Source organism: Pseudopipra pipra, chromosome 5 (assembly GCF_036250125.1).
Source record: "Pseudopipra pipra isolate bDixPip1 chromosome 5, bDixPip1.hap1, whole genome shotgun sequence".
In the NCBI taxonomy this organism is placed as follows: Eukaryota; Metazoa; Chordata; class Aves; order Passeriformes; family Pipridae; genus Pseudopipra; species Pseudopipra pipra.
The window spans coordinates 61,659,828-61,677,929 of NC_087553.1; the positions used below are offsets into that span (position 1 = coordinate 61,659,828).

Consider the following 18,102-nt stretch of genomic DNA (forward strand, 5'->3'; position numbering starts at 1 on the left):
GACCCTGCAGGTGGTTTGGTATCCCAGATTTTAATTTTAATAATTTCTTATTTTCAAGACTACTTTACACAAACTACATAACAAAGTCATCAGCACAGAATCTGTAATCTACATAATCCCTGCCACTCATGTGGATTTGCAGAATGCTGCTGGTAGACAGGAAAAAGGTTTATAATGAAAAATATGAGAGTTGTAATTTCCACTGATATTTTTCTCAACCAGTTGTTCGTATCTGTATTTCTGTAGAATTGATCACATTTTAGAAAAAAAACCCTGTTAAACATGTTAAATGCGGCTAAATACTCTGGTAATGATGATTAAATACCTCTAACAAGTGCAAACAGTGTTTTCAATGAAGATCTAAATATAATCATGCTGTACATCTTAGCTCCATTTCAACTTCTCTTCCTGTCCTGGAATATAATTAGGATGGAGCCTTGGGGACACACTCATCACTAACTAGCATCTTGATGACCTTGCTGGAGCCAAAGCATATGTCAAGTCACAACCAAGTCTGAGGAACTGACTCCAAGAATAGATTCAAATTTCCACTGTTAGGTTCAGTAGTAACATGAATTAGGCTACCAAGCAAATATAACACATCTTAAAGACAAAGTAGCCCTTAAAAGCAATTTTCAAAAAATAATCTTAAGACTCAGGAGACAATGATGATAATTGAAACCTCTCTGCATGCTGTGTTAGAGCCTCTGAAAAACATGGTTAGTGACTAATTTACATTTCCTGATTTATAGCCCCTAAAACCCAGCTATTCTGAAGGGTCAGTGTGTTTATGCACTGGAAGACTCAGGAAATTCTGGTTCAGCCTCCTGTCCTGGCAGTGGTGTCTGTGCTAAAGCTCCAGCTCTCCAGGCCTTGGGTATGTAGCTGCCACTGCAGACAGGGACGGCCGCGTTCTGCACTGGGACATGCAGATGTGTGTGTACTCATGCCCACCTCCTCACCTGAAAAGCAGCTCCACTCCACCTGGAAGCTGCACTGCCTCAAACCACATCTCTGCACTGTTTCTCCCTTGTGTCAGGGCTTGCCAGAAACAAAGTCAGTTGTGGGTGGAGCTTTCCAGAGGGACATGAAATCCAACCGATAACCAGCCGTACGAATGTGCAGCTGTGTACAAGCACAGGGCCGGTGCCCAGGGCTTGCTCTGTAGGTAAAAAGGAGATTTGGCAGCTCCAGAAGTCAGGCTGGCAAACATCCAGCACTCAGAAGACACAAGGCAGCCTAGCACTGCCTAGGCAGCCCAACCATATGCTTCATGGGCAAGGAAAGCAATGAAGAGTCTGCAAATTAGCTCAGCACGGAGGTGCTCCAGATGTGTGTAACAAACTTATACAATTCAATATAGCACATTGTAAAGTGCTGATAAAAATCATCAGCCTAAGTTTAGTCCTGCACTAAACAGCTTTCCTCTGGGTACAGATCTCTCATAGACTTTTTCCTGCAAATGCAAGCTGCTTCAAGAGTGCCGTTTCCTTTGAAGTTGTGATTAGCATTTATTTCCCCATGCTAGAGTTAAATTTAGCAGTAGATCTACTTACTTTTTGAAACCAGGAACTTACTAAAATCTTCTTTCTTTATAGAACAAACCAGGAATTAATAAAGTGCTCTTAGAAAGTGGCAACATTCTATTCAAATTTTACAACTACAATAACTGCAACTCTAATACTATACACTATTAAAATTTAAGATATTTGACATCGTACAGAGTTATTAATATGGAACTAAATCAATTCCTCTGAGTGGGACTTTGAATACGATTTCTAACTGAGATTAAATAGTCTTTAAGAAACTGGATAAAAAATATTTACATGTATTTTGGGCTAAGCTGCTTTTTCATAAATAATAATCAAATGAATAGAACATGTCCATTTATTTCAGATCTATAAAATACAAATCTAGAAATATCATTTTACAGACAATATTCACCATTTAGTTTACATTTCAGTATGGTCTTAAGCCTTGCACAGAATAATAATGTAGCAGAACAACAAAACGGTCTACATTTTAACTTTATAGATTTCCTTAACTAGAGTCTACCATATACATCAAAAATAGTTGTGCACAGTAACCAATTAAACATCTACATTTCAAAAATAGATTGGCTACATCTCATAACTGAGACACCAATTACAGTACATTTATTAAAAATCCTTCAAGAATGCACTCAGTAGTAACAGTAGTTAAAATCATAACTATTCGGAGAAATGATCAAAGCAAATGATAACAGAATTTAAAAAATTCAGTTAATCATTTATATGTAATGTAAAGGCCATGTAACACTACAATAAAGAAAGAAATTACATGGGCACAAGTGCAAAAAAGCAATATTGTAAGCCATCTCCTTTCTTTGGTAAAAATCAATTAGCAGGAAGTATACCATAATTCAAATTGAAGACTAATTCAGGCTATACTTTTTTCCTTTCCTACCATAGGCAGACTTGATGATTTGCAGGCATCCTACAGTAGAAAAGTTAAAATTCTACTTAACACTGTCCATTTTCTCCTCTTTTAAGTTTAAATATTGGAATTAAAGATAAGGATTTTTTTCTTTCATAAATAGCTTTTCAGCAGTATAGTCTCTTAAGGAATTTAAAAATAAATAACAAAATATACACAATTTCAAAGATTACATTTAATTCCTTCTAGGTATATCCTGAAAATATATCGCCAAAGAATAAATAACTTTGGGTTTCTCAAATATTTGGTCAAATGTCAATTACTCTCATATAAGGAGTTTTCTCTGAGGGATAAGGAATTACCACTGCTTTTCCTACAAAGCTTTTACTATACAGGTGAAATTTTAATAACTTCACAGTAAGAATAGAATCTGTAATATAATATGGATGTTCACCATTAAAAAGTACAATAAAAAAATCTTTCAAAATTAAACCTTCAGAATTTCATGTTCAAACCTGAGGAACTTCCAGGTAACTATGAAGTTGTCCTGGCAGGAAGGACAATCAAGCTGAGTTGTCTGTGTCAGGAGGCTACAGTAACAGTAAGGCAGTTTCCTCCAGTGGTAGAACCAAAGCTCTTTTCTATTGACAACATATTAAAAGTCCAGAAAGGACAAATGTTGAGGAAGGGGCAAGAGAAGGATGTTGGTTAAGAACACTTGAGTGTAAGTCATCCTGAGACAGGCATGGGCTGCCTACAGGGATTTTACTATAACCACAGATTATAAATAAATTCTTCTGGTTTTGAAGGACTTGACTGTCATGAACAATTAAGGTAACGTCACAGGGGATTTGTAGGTTACCATCTTACTCAAGCTCCTCATATTTATCTGAAATTATTACTAAAGAAAACATGAAAAATGCAGGCCACATCAGCAAAGCAACTGGTTAATAGAATTCATCCAGCAACCTGAAGTGTCATTAAAAATTAAAAAAAAAAATTAACTGCAGGAAGATCTTCTGGAGGGGCAGAGCAAAGTCCTTGCCTTTTTAGATGATCCATTTAAGCTGCCAGCAAAGTAAAGGTTATTTTGATTGCTCATTTATTCAGAATTCATAAATAACGTGTAGATTCACTAACCTCTTATTCACACCCACAGCTAATTTACATAAAATATTAAGCAGAATGCTTTTCTACTCCTTGTTTGATTCCAAGCACAAGATGTAAAAACCAGTTAAATTGCACAGTCCAACCCTTATCTCTGCAAACCTCTATCTGATCAAGGAAATGCTTTTTGGCATCTTCTTCACTTTTCCCTACTGTCAGTGCATCCCTGATATATTCAATATCTTCTTTGCTGGTTAATTGGGGCATTCCAGTCATTAGCATCATGGAGAACAGGATGATCAGCAGGTTTGTGTGGTGTCGAAGAGCTAAGTAAGCCTTCACACATATGTCCTACGAGAGAGAAGAGTTTTTTGTTAATTAATGAGAAGAGCCGAGAGGGATGGGGGCAGGAATTTCACAGGACTCCCATTAACCAATGCTGTTCAGTCACTCATGTCAGAGGGAGGAGACCCAACAGAGTCACTCACCTGAGCAGAGACACGACCTGCTCACCTCTGCACCTGGTGTTCAGTGTGACTTCATTCATCACCCCACGCTGGGGCAATGAGTGCTGTTTTGGTGTACAAAGCAACAGCTCTTCCTAACCATACATTAATCACTAAAAATCTCAGCTTCACCAAGATCTCAAATTAATTTCCTTGCCATATAATCTCCTGTGGCTGTTAAAAGAGATAGCAATAAGTCATTGTCTTCCTTTCCAATTGGGATGTTCCCATTTAAAGACCATGGCTGGAAAGTGATACTGGATAAAGCAGGGGACTGCTCTTCATTTTGTGTAGATGTCTATTAACTTCGCAGTGGTGACGGTTTATTTAACGAGGAAGATTTTTCAGGCCTGGTGTTCTAAGAAATATTTCTAGCTGACAGCTCTAGTCTTCAGGCACTCTGCCTTGCTGTAGGACTTCTATCTTTTTGTACTATCAAACTGGATTCCACAGACTTTTTTTATAGCATTTTCATTTCCATGTATAAATAATCTATGCTTAACAACACAATCTTTACAAGAATGAAATATCTACAGCTTGGAAAAACATGCAATGCTTTTTTAAAATAATATTTAATGATAAGTGACTAACATATAAGCTGAAATTATTTCTTTTATTAAATTTATTACTCATTTACTATTAGAAATAAGAACAATGCAAAAAAGACATCAATCATCAATCAAGTAGAAACTAGGCCTGCAATGCAGTAATGTAAAAACATGAAAAATATCTCCATGAAGGTTGTTATTAATAAAACCAAAGCTGAAGCAATGCTAATTTTTACCCAATTAAATATTCAATTTAACCTTTCCACAACTGTATATTAATTTATCGAAGAATTCTTAGGAAATCTAAATATTTTAATGTAAACTTCCATCAAATCCCATCAGCCCTCTAGAATGCTTTTTTTTTATTATTTAACAAGCTGTGTGGGTTTTTTTGTCCTCTGAAACAGGAAGATGTGCACAAATAATCTTAACATCTATCACTGTTCACTTGAGCAACACCAGGACACCCAACCAGACAGGTCAGGAAGATATTAAGGAAGGAAGATGATGTATTGAAGAACTGTCTGTACGATTTCTTTTCTTTCCTATTGCCTGGAAACTTAAATTTTTCACTCTGTTTCCAAAAAAAATCTGTCCTGAAATAAGATCATATTTATGAACTCCAATGCTAGTTTAGTTCTAGCAAAGCAGAAGATAAATTGCAATGGTCAAAGTACAATTTACAACAGAAAACACCATCATCTTATCACAGGGAATAGTTTCTCTCCATGACACCAGGGGAAAAATAAAAAAAAGAAAAAGAAATTTTACTTATGCATTATCAACTTCAAACAGGGAAATCTTGTCACAAGAGTTAGTCTGTGTTTTGTTCCCTTTGAAAGAGATGAAAGCTCTTTACAGTTACACCAAAGAAGGTTTTACATTTCTGTATGGATGATGCATCTCACTGCTCTGGGTGTCTGAGACAGAAAAACAATTATGCAGTCAAGAAGAACCTGGCATCACTGCATCTCAAAGGCAGTCCTTCTAGGAATTCAAAAGATTTGAAAAATCTGCATCTGCCTGTTACACTTATTTATTCAGACAAGAACTTAATGTAGTTTTGAATTAGGATCTTCCAAGAAAACGAGTTTTTACACTTCTAGGAGAGGCAGAGAGAACCAAAAATAACACAGACAGTCTGTATGTGTCAAGGATATGTGCATGTTTACCCTGGGATTAAGAAGAAAACTGCTAACTAATCTAAAGCCATAGGCAAGATGAGAGGAGCTGAGGAGAAACCAAAATCCCATTGTCCAACAAACAATAAAGAATAATTATTCTGAGAGCTTGAAACTGTCCTAAATACTACTATCCTAAAATTCAGGCATTTTTGTAATATAAAGTGTCCAAATTCTGTTACATCTCTTCTCTGTATATTCCAAGTAAGTATTTTTCAATGATGAATTGTCTACCCTTCAGTTTTCTATCACCTTTGTTTGACAATCAAATAGAAGAGTTTGTACTGAAAATACAGATCTCTGTATTACCAAGTCAGCAGAGTAATGAAAAAAATTCAGTAAATTAGATATATAGACTAAAAATGCATTATTTAATGCAAAAAATTTAATACAAAAACTATCAAAGATAATTTTAGGCAAATTATTAATAGGTAGGTGGACAAAGCACAAAAAAGACTACAAAGATCTCAGATGAGGCTTTCTCAAGGGTTTCTAAAAGTAAGAAGTGAAAAAGTTATGTGTTCATTGGAGTAAGAGAGTTGGTGGGTTTCAGCCAAAGGTTGGAAAGGAATTGCCACCACATATGACAAAGCAAGAGAAATCTGGGCAGTACTAAGGCAGCTGAAAAATTCATAGACAAAAGAGAAAAATACTTACCTTCTCGGATCAAGTTATGCTTAAATATATGTTTGCAATGGGGACAAACCCCCATCAAATAGTGCTTCCTACTAAGCATTTCTGTGATGTCATTAATAACCTCTGGCCTCTAATTTTCATTAAATCATCACAAACAAAAACGGAAACAAGATTTAGATTAAGAACTTTCTATTGAAAGGAGCTTCATTGCTAGTTCCAGAAAGGTTGCCAGGCCATTGGCAGCCTCAGAAGTTCACTAATAACAAACTATACTCTTCTGCAGTGAATTCCAGACAAAATTAATTGTCATTTTAACCTCCTCTGGTGTCTGTAGTATGAGCTATGGCTACATCTGTATGGACTGTGTCTAATCAGTAACAGAGAAATAAAATTTTTAAGAAGTAGATATTTTAAGTTATTAAAAACACCAAAGCCTCTAAAAAACAAAGGATTCTTCTGAAGTACAACCTCTTTTAATGTAGTTCAAGTACAAAATAATGAGAGATGCTCTTAAAAATTAATGAAGGATAAATGCTGAGAGTTTTCCATTAATACATGAATGAGTCAGCAGGCACGCTGAATGAATGTCTCAGTATTAGGAAATATAATGAAACAAGTTAGTTGAAAAGTGAAACTATAATTTTGTTTATTTTTTTTACTCTGGCCATGTAATTAACACATACCTTTTTTATAGCAAAATATGTGATGCAGATCTTGCTCTATGTTACTGTTTTGCTTGTATGAAAGTATTTTAACTTCCTTTTTACTGGTCTTTGAGATGGAAAAGCCTTTTATTGTACTACCACAGTGGTTTATAAACAGTAGCTATTGCAGCATAACTATACATGAACTTATGTTTTTTAGTGAGTTTATTGTTGCCCGTGCCTAAATCATCTCACTCAAAATGCCCAGGTCACATATCATGGTCACAGTTCACAAAGGCAAGGCACATTAATCACCTTTTATCTGGTTAATGACACTAATGGAAATGACAGTGGCGCTATCACAGCATTCCTAAAATGTCTGCATTAGTGGGATGAAATTAGAAATTAATTTTAGAATTAGTACCAGAGTAACAAAATGTGTATTAGTCAAATCCAAGACAGGGTGATGGAGGCAAGACATATTGAAGAGAAGCTGAGACCAAAATCACCTCCAATTGCTTTTGGCATTTGGGCTGCTGAAGTAAAGGTCAGATATTCCCTAAAGAGCCAGATGATCCACATATACGAACACAACTTTAATTCACTGAAGTCATCAACAGGTCTTTCAACTCTGTTTGAAAGTCCACTTTCACACTTGAACTATCTTCTGCTTCCAGAAAAGAGGTCTTCTTTGAAATAACACACCCAAGAGTGGTGTTTCAGCCCCTCACTTGCACATGGCTACATCTGCAGCAACAGCATCATTGCCATAGGCAGCACAGCTCATAGGCTTCTCTGAAAGCATGGGCTCAGCATCCCCTTCCCATCCTTAAATCTTTTGAGCTACAAGCCCCCTTCAAAACACTTGCACTGTGATAAAGCTAGTCCTTGCAAAGTGAAGACTCAAATATTGCACTTGTTCTTCAGTTATTTTCAGAAGTGTGGGCAGTGACTTCAATGAAAAGATAGTTGGATCTTCTTGTGGGTCCTTTCCCCCTACACACACCCCCTCTCCCTCCCTTGTGACTGTCTCTGGTGGACAATGTGATTTGTCCTAAGATAAGAATACCAGGTGGGAATTGTCCTAAGATAAGAATACCAGGTGGGAATTGCAGGAGGAACTGTCTGGATGCTCACATAATGAATGCATTCCAGAGATGGGGGAGCAGCGATGACTGTGATCAACTTTGGTACACATCCTCTGATTTTGGTATACATTGTCCTGCAAAAGGGTATAAAAACTGGGCCAACTGGGCAAACTGGTCTCCCGAGGCTGCAGGCAGCTTCCACCCCTGGCAGGCACACCTGCAGGGTATGTCCAGCTGTTAAATGGGGAACACTCACTTTTGTATGAGTGAGTAAAAGTGCTGAGATCCGGTCACTTACGGAGATACAACTGCTGAAGTAGTTGCGAGGACCCACCTGGTGTTCTTATCTTAGGACAGTTCACACTGTTCATCATACACAATTGCAAGGGAGAGGAGGTGTGTGTGTAGGACCCAGATCTGCTATATAGTCATGTATATGTTCAAAGGGACATAGTCACCGTCCAACAGTGAGAATCTTAATTAGGTACTCAGGTTAGAAAACCAGACTCCTGACTGGGACTGGTTCACCCACAGCAAATCTAGAACATAAAAGTTAGGCTTTTGCTCTGACTCACACTCTGCAGGAGACTTTTCTTTTGATATTGTAAGGAACCTGCTTTCTAAATCAGGCACTTATTTGAAGCCTCTAAAGATGACCACAGGAATAACACTGCAGACATACATTTACTTCAGACTAGCCATGCTCTCAACCACTTCATTAAACACGCTGAACAGCATTTTGCTTTGCTCCCTCTTTGCCCAGGTCCTACAGTTGCTTGAATAATCACAACTGTTTTGGAAGTGCTCAATTTCAAATAGAAGCTGCAACTGAATAGATTTTTTAACACCATTCTTTTCTTTCAGAGTTAAAATCTATCCATCCATTTCACAAAACCAGCATCTGACATAGCTTAGGGTCACTACGGATTTTTATTCAGATGCAGCAGTCTGACCACTAAAACTCGAGAGCAGAATCAGTAGGGAATCACTAGTAAAGCCAGCTGAGGAATGCCTCACACCTGCTTGCACTATACAGAGGCTCTGCTTAGTGCCATGAGTTTCCTCTAATTTCACAAGCACTGAAGCCCTCTGCAAAGTATTTTCAATCGAGATAAGAAACAATGAAAGCACTGCTTATCTGGTCTGCTGCTAACAAGCTTTTCAATGTGGCTTTGCGGATGTTTGAATTCTATTTCCCATAATCCTACAAATAATTTTTCCTCTTAGTTGGGCTTAAAGTATCCCAGAATTGTATTATGATTCATTACATTTTACTAACATAATGCCAAGGAGCCTAGATCTTTGAAAACCAAGGCACTAATGTTCATTTCAGATGATAAAAAAAACATTGCTTAATTGATTTGCAGCTAGATACTCATTCTTTTACCTGAAATTTATGGAAATGGAGACTTGTCTTCTTTCCGGAAGTCCCCATGACATACAGGAAATCTGGAGTCAGCACAAAAGGAACTCTCTCCTTATTAATTCCAAGGAAGCTTTTATAATTCCCAAGAATATGGCCAAAATCAATATGGAAAAGGTTACCTTCATAAAGAGAAGAAGAAGTCAGAGTCACACTCAAATACAATAAAATGCCAAGAACACTTACTTGTATTTACAGTAGTTCCAAACCCTTTTTTTTTTTTTTGGTATATATGATCACTCTTTAGTTCAGCAGAAAAGACAATTTTCTCTATTTTTTTTTTCTTGAAATAGATAATTCTGTCCTTTTGGCAAAATTACTTTTTATTTATCTTTGGCAATTGTTAAAAACCCAGCAGAGCTGTTGTATTTCCTAAACATACACTCACAGCTTTTAAAAAATCAACCAAGGAAAGCCTGTGCCTCAGATCCATAACAATCAGGGCATCACTACACGGAAAAGGCTTGAGGGTTGTGTTTCAAATACCCATGGGATTCTGGTACTACCCATCTCCTTGGCATATGTCATTGACTACAACATGCTTCTTCCTCACAGACCTGCTCTAGCAATTTCTAAACCACTCTGTATGTGCAGAGTAACTCTGTATTGTCACCCTTCTGATAGCTTTGAGAGAGCAGCAGGGTATCAGTTCCCACAAAAACAATGAAAAACTTCCCTTTTAAGGATCTCTACACCTACAGGACTGGAATTTGCTGCTACTCTTCAGATTACTTCATTAATTTCCCTGGCAGCCAGGTTAAGGATAAAAGAATATGGTTACTTAAAAACACAGATTTGTAACAGTGACACATGTATAAAAAAAGATAAAACATCAAATTATGTAAGATGATACTCAGGAGTGATCTGTAGGTGGAACATCCTTATTTTAAGCCAGCTTCCAAGTTCCCCCAACCTACCAAATCTGACTCCCTGCAGACCTCTCAGACTGACATCCTTCTGGCTTCTCAGGCTTAAGATAGCCCCCATAAAACACTCAAAGGCAAACCTGCTCCTGAGCACAGCAGAATAACACTTCTCTGCTTCCCTGTCTACTGACCTATGCCTCATGTTCTGCCTATAGGAACTAACACTGCATTATATTATATATAATGTTGAAATTAAAGCATTCCTTTGTTGTCTTTTCCTCAAGGACTTCTGCTGAACTTTTTTACTGTAGTCTTCAATCAGCTAATTTCTGCCTTCAGGGTACTTCTCTCTAGCCTTCAACTGGTAAAATTTTAGCTATAATATGATGAATATTACATATCCAGCTTTCTAACTAAGCCCTATTTTCCTAATTTTCCTAAAGACTAATTATGAAGTAAGAGGATCATGAAACTAAAAGTGAATTCCTTAGACCAAAAAAAACTTCTTCATATATACTGCTTGTTCTGGTGTCCTTCCCGGGACTTCCATAGGTAAGTAAAATTAGTATGAAACAATGTGCAGCTACAGAAACAATTCCCAAAGTTTATACTACAAAAATTTGTGGGTTTCTTCAGAAGGATTGCAACTTTCCCCAGATTTTAGCAGCAAAAACAATACACTCCATGTACAATTATTTCCTAGGATTTTTTTACAATACATAAAGCAATTATGTTCCTCAGAAGTGAAAACACCTGAATTCTGACATGCAGTTCCACTGAATTCTGTCAGAACCACATCCACACATCATCAGCTGTCTGCTTTATGTTTTTCTGGTGTTTGGATCTTAGATGTAGACACAAAAAACCATTGTTTTACATTCCTCATGACTTAGTTTGTATCAAACTGCTCCTTGAAAAATAATGGCATTATTAATGATAATATCTAGAGCCTGTATGAAGGCCAACAGGGGTGACAGTACATTTCAATGTCACAGGAAGACCTGAACATGTAAGCAACACTGACAGAACTGGATTGTGTCTCTTCATTCATTGTTAAATGCCTTATTTATTAAAATGAAAAATAAATCTAGTTAAGTATAGACAGTCTACTTCTATGAAATTCTCACAAAATAACCCACCTGTTTCTGTAATCATGATGTTGTCATTGTGCCTGTCACCTATTCCAAGTACAAAGGTTGCCACACAGTATCCAGCACAAGAGTAAACAAATCTTTCCACAGCTGCCTGAAACTAAAAATAAATCTTAGAGTTGACAAATGCTTCAATGCTAGACACTAAATGCAATAATTCTCAGAGTTATGTACCTTTCTGTTGACATGTATCTATCAGCAGTTAGACAAACTGTCTTATAAAACACACTGCTGCACAGCAGAGATCACGATCACAGCCCCGCACTGAGCTGTGTGAGCAGGCTCTATCCCTCAGCACAGAGAAAAGCAGCATACAGTTGCTCACACATTCTGAGGAAGAAAAGCTGGCAGAAAGCTCTAGCTGGTCAGTGGACCTGCCCAAGCAAAGGACTTGTGAATACCCAAAACTGTATCTAAATCCTCTAAAACTACACTGACTTTCAGTGCTCTTAGATGTCCTTTCAATCTTCTCCTCATGTATCACTTCTAACTTCCACTGACAAAGAAGTAATTTCAAAAGCATCTTGTCTCTCAAGAGTCTGGCTGCCAGCTGGATGCTAAGGCTCTTTCACAGACACCTGCAGCTGAGTGCAGGGAAAACAAATGGATTTTTCAAACTCCTGTAAGTAACAAACACAAACATATGGGCTCTATGCTCCTAAATCAGTAGGGTACATCTGAAAATCCTACTTAAAAATTCAAAGAACTCACCTTCTCTTCAATCATGCATCTCTCCTTGAGCCACTGATTTAGTATTTCATCCTTAAATGCACCAGTGTTCCCAACTGTGCTCTGTTGAATTTTGGCAATTGTTGTAGCATCTTTCACAATTTCGATCATTCCTAGAGAAAGTAAGGAAGAAGTTAGAAGAAGTTATTGAATTTATATCAGAGCATATTAAAAATATGCAAAATTAAATTTTAAACTGGGTTTTAAAATTTACTACAGAACTTCATAGGTTGTGAGCAGACATTCATTTTACAAGCAAGGTTCTTGTTCATTTCCAGCTGAAACCAGCCAGAGCTCACAAATAGCCTGGCATCCTAAAATCCTCCTCTTTTATAATGGAAAGTATTACATGATGAGTGGGGACCCTCTGCATAAGGCGTTACCCCAGGAGAGAAACTACTCCTGTCCTGAGCCCCATTCACATTCTCTGCAGCTTCTCTCCAACTTCACAAATATGAGGAGCTGAAGAAAAGCTTCAGTGTTGCAGCAGTCTAGGGATGCAAGTGTTGCCAGGGCTGTGGCAGAGGAACAGAGCTGGCCATCCTGCAGTAAATTCAACTTAAGCTTCAGTGTTCATATACACAGAAAAGTTCAGAAATACCAGTACACAGTGAGGATTGGTAATGACATTGCTGGTGGAAAGCTCTGGCTGTCAGGGCTCACAGGTCTGTCCCAAAACTGAACAGACCCTCGCCAAGGCAAATTGGCACATCACAGCAACGTGGTGCAGAAACAAGGCCTCATACTGTCCATGACAACACAGCATGTGATGTAGGGGAAGCTAGAGGGAAATGCAGGAACAGAGGCTGCAACACAACTCTACACTGTAGCCAAGACTAGCAAATGCAGTCTGCCCTTGGACTGGGCATACCTGCATGGGGGGGGAAGTCAGATTTTAGCTGAGGTTATTAGGTAATTGGAAATATTTAGTTTCCTCCTCTGGTTCAAGTTCAACAGTGTCTTCTAGCTTCAGGTCCAGCTCAGAGATGAGCAAGCAAAGAAAAATATCCCTTTCTCCTCAAAGCAGTTTCTGACTTCGTTTCAGTTTGACTCTGAAACAGATCAATTTATTTCTATTCACAGACCTTTTTCCTTTTTGCAATTACTGCATTATGTGCAAATTTTTCAGTCACAGAATAACAACGCAGTAATCTCTTCCTGCCTTCCACTCATGACTGAATTCATGGCTGAATACTCCCTGAAGGTATCTCTTCTGTCCTGACAGTGGCCTGGATTTGTTTGTAATAAAACTATTGTGGAAATATGACCTCTGAAACCCACTGTCAAGACCACCAAACTAAAAAGCTCTGCATTTTGGTCCGTGCTTGCCAAGTTGTTGTTTTCCTCCGGGGAGTGAGCTCCAGATCACATTCCAGCTGTTGAAAAGGTTTTCCCTGCCTGTGCTCAGAAATCTCCCTCTACCGGCCAACAGCTCCTTGATTCCAGGGCCACAGAGCTGGCGCAGGAGGCATCTTTAATTAGGACAGAGGTTCTCAGCTGGGAGGAAGTGCAGCAGTAAATGCACTATGTGATGTGTTTCTGGGGATCTGTGGTACTAAAGCAGATGATTTTTTAAGAGCCAGCTTGAACTGCCCTGAAATTCGGCAGGAATGCAGCACAGTAAGTAGTGATCATTGTCTCGCAGAGCTAGGAACATACAGACGTGTCAAAGGGCAAGAGAACAGGGTATGATCTTTTACTAGTGATACATAGAAGAGAAAATTCCTCCTATAGAGTAGAAGTCTACTTGGCAGCAGCAGTGGAGAGGACACGTTTCCAAAATTACAAACTGCACTGAATGCAGATGTCTTTAACAGACTGAGAAAGCCCTACAAGGGAGGGGATGCCAGCCCCAGGTCTAAGACACCTGTTCCACCCTGTGTTCAGTGTAGCATGGGATACTGTCCTTGTGCCAATACACAGAAACTGCCCAAGTTCCATGGAAATATTAGGAGGGAGGGAAGAAGAAGCTTGTAAGAAGACTCTGTGTGAATATTGTGAAAGAACATTTGCATACCACTACTCTTTGGTTTTGTTCCGAACAAGTATAAGCTCTACATCAAAGTGTCCAATATTGAGTATTACTAATTTAGGCTGCAGGTATTCCCAGCAAGCCAAGCAGGAGTGTTTACATGATTAACCATGCCCCTACTGTGGTGCTAAAAGGAGGCTAAATTCTTACATCTCTTCCATGCATATAGGAAAATAAGAAATTATTTCCTTAAAGAGACAAAGGAATGGGGAATCAATTAAGAATTCATGAAAGAATAATTAAGTCTGTAGCTTGAATATGAGAATGCTGGGATCAGTAGCAGAACTTCTCTTTCTTCCTCCATTTTTTCAATAAATTACACTGCCTTAAGATGATTTTAAACAAAATCATACAAAATCCTAAAAATCTCTCTAAAATATTAGGTTTATTTTACCACATCTAGAAGAGGAAAAAACCCCCAATCTTCCTTATATTTAATTAGTATTCTGATTTACAATGTTCCATTTCCTTTATTATTAAAATTCTATCGATATGTATTATTCAATTTTAAAACATTTATATTAGTAGAAAGGAAACCCTCTTATATCACACTACCAGGTATTTTATCAGTGAGTTTGGGTTTCCTGTGTTACTGAGATATGCTGAAATTTTATTTGCCAATGGGTTTTAGAGAGCAAGTGCATTACACATGTATATTAAAAAGAGTTCTTCATTTTACTGGGATTTCTTACCTGATTTCTCTCACTATGAATTTTGAAAAATAGATCATCACGTTGTTGCTTCTATGTAGTATAGGGTATGAAGCTTTAGGTCAGAAAAAAATGTAGATGTTTTGCTCTTTTCTCTGTTTCATTCTTATCAACACGTTAAAACACATCTTGAATAAGTCACTCACTTTCACCACTGTTTCCTATTAAATATTGTTATTAAAGAGAAACTTGCAGCACCACCCAAGCAGTTGGACTTGCACAGGAACCACAGTTAAGCTGGTGCAGTGCAGCAGCTCAAGGACATCCATCAGAAGGGCAGAAATCACTGCCAAGACGCAAACAAAGGCTGCTCACAGACAATGTAATAAAGTTCTATTTATCTTAGGACTACAGTACATATTAGAGTAGTTCTCCCATACACAACTTTGGTAAATATGATATTTTGAATTTCTAATTACAGTGTGATCACATACCTATTTTGTTCCCTGTAGAAATACAACCATACGGTAACAAACAGAGGTCCAAGGATTCTGCTTCCCAAATGGATTCCATAATTCGAAGAATCTAGTAAAAAAAAAAGTATATGCTAAGTTATTTCAGATTATTTGAATGTTACGTATTACTCATACAAATAACACTACCCAGATTTCTGAGATGGGGCTAAATTTACAAGGCTATTGGACAGACTAAGAGACAAATACAGAAAGTGTGCAGCCATTCAAGATTATCAGTAACAGAACCAGGGTTTGTACTTCCTCATCTGTCCTGTGACTGGGCAATCTCTACCCCTTTATAAAGTATTAATAAATATATTGTATAATTTCTACATATGCTGTGAGGTTGAATACATTAGTAAGGACGTCCATTTTTCCCCATAAATATCCCCAAAAGTACTAACAAACCAGTTTTCAAAACAATCACTGAAATATTACTACAGTAATGCTACCTACCAATTTCTTTTTCATTTAACTTCACCCATTGCATAAATAAATGATAAAAACACTTCAGAAAAACAGGCCATCTTTCATGAAGTAAGATTCCATCTCTAGAACACCCAGATGTGATGTATGGTATATGGCAGGAAAAAACAGGGTTACAGTATGGACTGGGTCTAGCTGGGATGAAGCTCATTTTCTTCAGAGCAGCTTGTATGGTGCTGAGTTTTAGGCTGGTGACCAAAGCAATGCTGGGAACACACTGATGTCCCAGCTATTGCTGAAGGGTGTTTGCTGAGCGTCAGTGCTGCCTGTTCTTCACTCTGCCTCACTGTGACTAGATCAGGAGGGCACAAGAGGTTGGGAGGGGACACAGCCAGGCAGATGACTCAAACCAACCAAAGTAATACTCCATGCTCAGCAATACAAGAGGGAGGAAGGGGGTAGGTTACCCATCCCCTGTGCAGGAACCGGCTGGACACTGGTCTACCCATGGGATGTGGTGAGTGACTGCCTTAGCATCACTTGTTTTGTTTTCTTTCTCTTTTCTTCCACTTCTCCTTTGCTTACTAAACAGTTTTTAGCTCAACCCACAAGTTTTCTTGCTTTCATTCTTCCTTTCCTCTTTCCCCATCCCATTGGCATTAATCCACAAAACAGTAACATAAGAAACTGCAGCACAAGAAAGATGATCCAATGTTGATAAGAACCTTGCCATACACAGTTTAAAAAACAAAAGACAACCTCATATTTCATATGGACAGTAAAGATAAGGTACACATACTTTCAAAAAGGAAAACTATGTTAAAATATTTTAAAATATTCACATTATTCACTTTATATGTTTTAGCTATCATACCTGTAAAATAAGCATGTCCTGACGGAGGTCATCTCCATGTTTGAAGATTATGCCTATGGTTTCATTTGACAGAGCTGTTGGATCTGCACATTTAAACTCAAGCCAGAGGGGCTTCTTCTTAGATGCCATTACTTTACATTTTTCTATCTGTGAAAGACACATTTACTGTTTGCTAGCCATTCTACTCCAATGTCAACAGAACTAACCTTTTTACACAGCAGCTACAGGATCATTTATCAACTTCCAATCAATTATACCACAAAAAACACACTGAAAGTACATGTAAGGAACAGTGTTCAATTGCCATATAAAGCCTTACTGAACCTGCACAACTTTTAACCACTGCCCATGATAAAGGAAAAAGTGTATCTTGACTCTCCAAAACTGGATTTGGCATGTAAATCTGCTTTAGACAGATTTAATTAGGAATAGAGATCCTGACAAAACTGGCAAATATGGACCCTCAAAACAGGACTTCAATAGGTGCTTTGCAAAAACAGAACATAATCATTGTCCAATGCAATTTACCACATTATCCACCCTTGTGACTCCTAGCAACTACACTCCATATTGCTTGACTCAATTCCCTTAGCAAACTGGTCAAATTCATGGAGAAAACGGCATTTTTAAAACTAATGTAACATAATAATTCGTAAAATAAGAAAATTAATTCCCTAGTTTTATTACATTTTTAATCTTGATAAATTCAGCATTGCAATGAGTGAAACTGCATTACTTCAAATGTTTTCTCCAGTAATTATGGCTAATAAAACTGCAGTATGCAATACTTTCTATTCTGGAATTCCTGATTCATGGCTGAACATTACTATGTACAATAAAGCCATCTAAAACAAAAAAATAAGCAACTGCACATTAGTGTTTGAGAGCTGATAGAGAGAGATGACACAGGAGATGAGTATTTTAGAATATTCACATTTCATAAACTGAAGTTCTGAGCCTGCAGTTTAAAGCAAAACAGTTTTTACCATCCTTGGTTTGAAAAAGGAAAGAAGTTTTTAAATCTTTGAACTTTCTATAAACACACTGATTTTGCTTCTAATACTTGGTTTAGACTAGTACCTCAGCCATGCACAACTGGGAAGTGTTTAATTCTCTCATTTTGAAGATAGATGAGCCTATAGCCTGTTTACTGAGGCACAGGTTTATTTAACAGAGACATGGCCATATCTAGACCTGATGATACCTAATATCCAAATGAGTACCTGGCTATTCAGCAATTCCTTAAGTTGGATGGTCCTTGGCTAAGAGAAAAATCAAGGGATTCTTTTCTTGTGGGGTCCTTGCTGCACA

The 18,102-nt window shown here is 37.7% G+C and overlaps 1 protein-coding gene across 3 annotated transcripts in view; it reads right to left on the reverse strand.

Annotated features, from left to right (window-relative positions):
* Positions 1-1,873: 1,873 nt before the first annotated feature.
* PIK3CG (phosphatidylinositol-4,5-bisphosphate 3-kinase catalytic subunit gamma) overlaps positions 1,874-18,102 on the reverse strand; it is a 32,855-nt gene continuing 16,626 nt past the window's right edge. For all 3 annotated transcript variants that reach the window (XM_064656328.1, XM_064656327.1, XM_064656329.1), the window contains exons 6-11: positions 16,792-16,938; positions 15,471-15,561; positions 12,277-12,407; positions 11,554-11,665; positions 9,513-9,670; positions 1,874-3,873 (exon numbers count right to left, since the gene is read on the reverse strand). In XM_064656328.1, the coding sequence (XP_064512398.1) occupies positions 3,592-3,873; positions 9,513-9,670; positions 11,554-11,665; positions 12,277-12,407; positions 15,471-15,561; positions 16,792-16,938 (921 nt within the window). In that variant the 3' untranslated portion in view covers positions 1,874-3,591. The remainder of the gene's footprint in view (positions 3,874-9,512; positions 9,671-11,553; positions 11,666-12,276; positions 12,408-15,470; positions 15,562-16,791; positions 16,939-18,102) is intronic.